The 4,504-nt window shown below is 48.6% G+C and overlaps 1 protein-coding gene across 1 annotated transcript; it reads right to left on the minus strand.

Moving 5' to 3' along the window:
* Window positions 1-85: 85 nt before the first annotated feature.
* LOC116465486 (BOS complex subunit NOMO3-like) lies at window positions 86-3,340 on the minus strand. Its single transcript, XM_032148535.2, has 4 exons — window positions 1,630-3,340; window positions 1,462-1,544; window positions 362-521; window positions 86-216 (listed from the first exon to the last, which is right to left on the minus strand). The coding sequence occupies exons 1-4, from the start codon at window positions 1,704-1,706 to the stop codon at window positions 171-173; spliced, it is 366 nt and encodes a 121-aa protein (XP_032004426.1). The 5' UTR covers window positions 1,707-3,340; the 3' UTR covers window positions 86-170.
* Between the last annotated feature and the right edge of the window lie 1,164 nt (window positions 3,341-4,504).

Consider the following 4,504-nt stretch of genomic DNA (forward strand, 5'->3'; position numbering starts at 1 on the left):
GACTACCACACTGTACCCTTTTTGTGCAGTTTATTGTATGTTAATTACGCCTCAATATAACTGCCTTTTGAAAATACAGTGTTAGTTACCTCAAAGCTTACGCCTGCCAGGGCATAGGCCTTGAAGTCTCCGATGGTTCCTTCCACCGCAGTCAGAACATAGCCCTCCTTCTATGAGGTCACCGTGTACTCCAGGTCACTGTGCAGGGGGCCAACACTGAAGAGAAGCAAGCAGAATGCTACCAATGGCTTTGTTCACACCCTACAGGAAGCCTTACCGAGCCCAAGGAAACATGGGCCCCAGTTTCTTCAGGGGACTCCCACGCTGATCCCAGGCAAATGTGGCTCTATCCCGGGCTCACCTGTAGGCACCTTTGTCATCAGTAAAGACTGTGATCAGGGGTGAACTTGCCCCCTTTTCACTGATGACAATCTCGACTCCTTCCAAGTCGGGGTGGATCTGGCCTTCTAAAAACAGGCCTGCCTTCCCGTGGATCTCGATCAGCTTCCCTGGGCAGCTTTCTGAGAGGGGAAGAAATAAACACAAGGATGGGGCTTGGCTGCAGAGACCGGAGCATCTTGGTTGGGGGTTTCCCACGACAAAAGTGGCTAAAAGAGACCTTAGAAGCTAGTTCCAAATGCGGTTATTTAATACCCCGGGGAGCTCAATAATCAGATTCAGCCCAAGCCTCTTTCCATCCCTGAAAGGCCTTTCTCAGTGTGAAGGACTTTAGCAAGAGAATCAGAAAACGCTGAAGGCTGGGTTTTTCCTACTACTCTTCCTAGGTTCTCAGGAGGCCACAGATCAGGAGGGAACACTTTATAGCAGACAGGAGGCCGTGCTGCTCAACCTCCAAAGGACCCACTGAGAAAGACCGCCCCAAACAGCCTGCCTGCTAGAAGTCACAGGCTTCAACACCCTCTACTTCCAAACACGAACCACGTAACATCCACAACTTAATGAAGCCACAGTGCTGGGAAAAAAATAATAAGTAGCAAAAGACAAATACTCCACAAGTGATCACTTCAGTCATCCATTCCCCAAAAAAGGACCCTCCCATCATGCTCTGCCAAACAACAGAAACATCATCAAAGATCATCACTGGCAGCTTTGCACCTCATCTGCCTTCTGGTGTCGACCTGGTAATGTCAAAGAAAACCAAGTCCTTTTCCAAAAAGATCAACTCCATTCTAACAGCAAAAGTTACTTTTATTTATCTAAATCAATCAGTCATGCATCCACCAATCCATCCATCCACCCAACCAGCCAAACCATCCATCCATCCATCCATCCATCCATCCATCCATCCATCCAACCAACAGTAACATCTGTGTGCCAGAGAGGATGTAAGGTGGCTTACAAAGATGGCTTCACTATAACATCACAAGTCCACTTGTAAATGCAGGCAAGGGAACAATTACAAAAGTGTGTGTGACATTCGCTTGCTGAGGTGACATTTACCTCCACTGACAACGGCTTCCATTGAAGGGGGATAAAAGAGCAGCTCTTTAGATGATGGTGTAATAGTGATTTTCTCTCCAGACCTAAAATAATTAATATACTTCAGTTTGGCGGGTCCTGTCCCCACAGAACAGAGGACACTGTAGGGAAATGCACAAGAGAGCTTACCGTGCCCAGTAAGAGAAATCATATGAGAAGGGGCCTTGTAACTCATCTACCATCTCCTGCACGGGAGGCTTGATCATTCTTCCTTCGCCTTCCTCTTTGCCGTTCTTCTCCCTCTCCTGCCTGCGGGCCTCGATCTCAGCCAGCTGCTGCTCCCTCCGCAGCTCCTGCGCAGACTTCAGAGGGCCTAAGACCAAGGCGGGTTCACTGTCAATGGACGATCTAGAAGAAAGAAATGGCAGCCCCTAGGACGTGGTTGCGTATCCTTGTGGTCAGTGGGAATTTGACCTTTCTATAAGTATGGACTTGCCAGTTAAAAACTGGACATCTTATCATGACATCACGGTGGAGGAGCCTTCTGTTTTAAAAAAACTAGTAGTTTCACAAAAAATAACAACTGAGCTTCGCAGTGATGGTGGCAGTATCTGGTAGGTCTGGGCTGGAATGAAATACGGTTGATTTTATGGTGACTGGATATAAGCTTGTCAGTTTCCATGTAGGACGTGGAGTTTTCTCCGTGCCACCATCCTCTGTTCCTTCATTCTACCTTCACTGAGAACTGCTCTGATAGAGAACTACATACCAGGGATACAGCATCGACAAAACAGACCACACTTCCTACCCCTGTGGAATCCACGTTTCACTGGGAAGTGGCTGAAAATACACAGAAAAATAATACCAGAGGAAAAGTGCAATAAAGAAAAATAAAGCAGTGTGGGAAGACAGAGAGCCCGGAGCACTGTTTTACATTAAAGGGACAGTCAAGGCCTTTCTGATAAGGTGACATCGAGCAAAGGTCTGAAGGAAGGGAGAGAATGCGCCATGCAGCTCTCTGGGTAAACAGTAGCTCGGGCAAAGCGATGCCAAGTACAAAGTCCTTGGAGAGAAAGCTCACTCAGATGTTCAACCAATGGCAAGACCAGCCCAGCCTGGGGCACAGGGGTCCACGGAAGAGTCATATCTGTCAGAGGGGTCCAAGGGGCAGCAGGTGTCAGACTGAGGCTTCGCAGGCTTGGTGCCGACCTCGAGTCACTGGAGTTTTCAGTCGAGGAATGGTATGATAAAAGAAATCGCTCGCTGCTTCATGGAAAACACACAAAGCAATGGCGGAAACAGGAAGGCCAGCTGGGAAGCTGCTGCAGTGATCCCAGAGGGGGGTCAGACCACAGCTGAGGGCCACGTGGTAAGAAGGGAAGGCCAGCTGGGAAGCTGCTGCAATGATCCCAGAGGGGGTCAGACTAGGGCTGAGGGCCACATGGTAAGAAGGGAAGGCCAGCTGGGAAGCTGCTGGAGTGACCCTAGAATGGGGTCAGACCAAGGCTGAGGGCCACATGGTAAGAAGGGAATAGATGACGGGTGTATTTTGACTGTAAAGCCAAGGCTTTGTTGAGGAATTGGCTGGGCCTAGGGTGCAAGGGAAAGAAGAATCAAGAAGCAAGAAGAAAGCGGGAGCTGCCATATCTGAATCAGAAAAGACCACAGAGGGGCTCTATGGAGGGCAACCATCGGCAGTCAGGTTTTGGGTCTGCTAAGTACAAGATCCCCAAGGGGGATCCAAGTGGCTCTGTCTAGCTGGAAGATGCATTCCGTACAACCTCCAGCACAAGCAAGCAACACAAACACCCTTGTGAAGTTACAAAAATGAATGTAATTGAGCTGAAAGGAGGTGATATGGAGTTACTGGTAAGAAGGTAGATTGCTAGTCCTATCAGTAATTCATACTTTCCAGGCAGGAAGACAGTAAATGACAGTAAAAGACAGCAACAAGCACATTCTGGGCACACAACAGACCCTCAGCAAATCCACCCCCAGCTAAAAACCTGGCTCTCCATCACCAGAAACCAGGGCCAGCCCTGACATTTCTCCTGCCCTAACCCAGTGCTCACTTTAGTGCCACGTCTCATCAACTCGGTCCTTCAACGACTCTCCAACCGGTCCGTCACTCTCCATCTCCGCAGCCACCAGTCTGGGGCCCCCATCACCTCCCTCTGCCTCCACCACCCCCACTCTCAGGCCTCTTCTGTCTGTTCTCCACTCAGCCGATAGTGGGACCTTTCAGGAAGAAAAAAGTCATTCCTCTAGGTAAAACACGTCAATTGCGTCATGGGACAAAGACTATGGACCTTAACATGGCCTGGCCCCCCGCAGCCTACCTGTCCTGCATGCCCCCAAGGTCAAGCTCAAAACACTCAGAACAGCTGTCATTTTACAGTTCTGCATGGGAGTCTCTGACCACTGTTCCTCCCATGAGACTGTCAATCCCATGAGTGTAGGGGCTGTGGCCTCATAAGCCCAGTGCCTAAACACTGAAGACTCTCAGTTATTCAGTCATCATGTACTCTGCAGGGATGATGAATGGATAAACAGATGGTGGACAGAAAGATGGAAACAGCCGGAAAGGTGACTCCAACCAGAGGCAGGGGGGAGACAGTGACTGTGATTCCCATTCTACTTGACAAAGACGATCATGTTGCCAAAACTCTTTCATTTCTCAAGAAAATTGGGGTGTCACAGGTACCTCACCACACTGCAAAAATTCCCTGAAAGGCGACATTCACATGAACGTGACCCTCGGTAAGGGACTTGCCTTTCAAATACTTCCTCTCTCACAACCCTTCTCTTATACCAGGTGCCATCTCTATTTCCCAAGCCTTCAAGCAAAAGTCTAAAGAAAAATAGGCAATTTGAATTTGCTAAAACACTTGAAATACAATGCAGAAACCCCAGAGATTTTTTTTTCCTTAGCAAAGATGAGAAGTACAAAGAGTTCAAACAGAAATTGAAGATCCTGAAACAAGCTGTCGCAATGCTCTTCCTCACCCACAGGTACTTTCTGAATCAGAAAAGGAAAGGATCAAGGCTGCTGGGAATTGACGGC

Source organism: Hylobates moloch, unplaced genomic scaffold, assembly GCF_009828535.3.
Source record: "Hylobates moloch isolate HMO894 unplaced genomic scaffold, HMol_V3 SCAFFOLD_5609, whole genome shotgun sequence".
NCBI lineage: Eukaryota > Metazoa > Chordata > Mammalia > Primates > Hylobatidae > Hylobates > Hylobates moloch.

Bases quoted from the DNA above. Each gene is read 5' to 3' on its own strand.
- LOC116465486 (XM_032148535.2), bottom strand. From the start codon at position 1,706: ATGATCAAGCCTCCCGTGCAGGAGATGGTAGATGAGTTACAAGGCCCC. The intron at 1,545-1,629 runs GTAAGCTCTCTT...TAATTATTTTAG, and splicing joins GATTTCTCTTACTGGGCACG to GTCTGGAGAGAAAATCACTA. The intron at 522-1,461 runs GTAAATGTCACC...TTCCCCTCTCAG, and splicing joins GGAAGCCGTTGTCAGTGGAG to AAAGCTGCCCAGGGAAGCTG.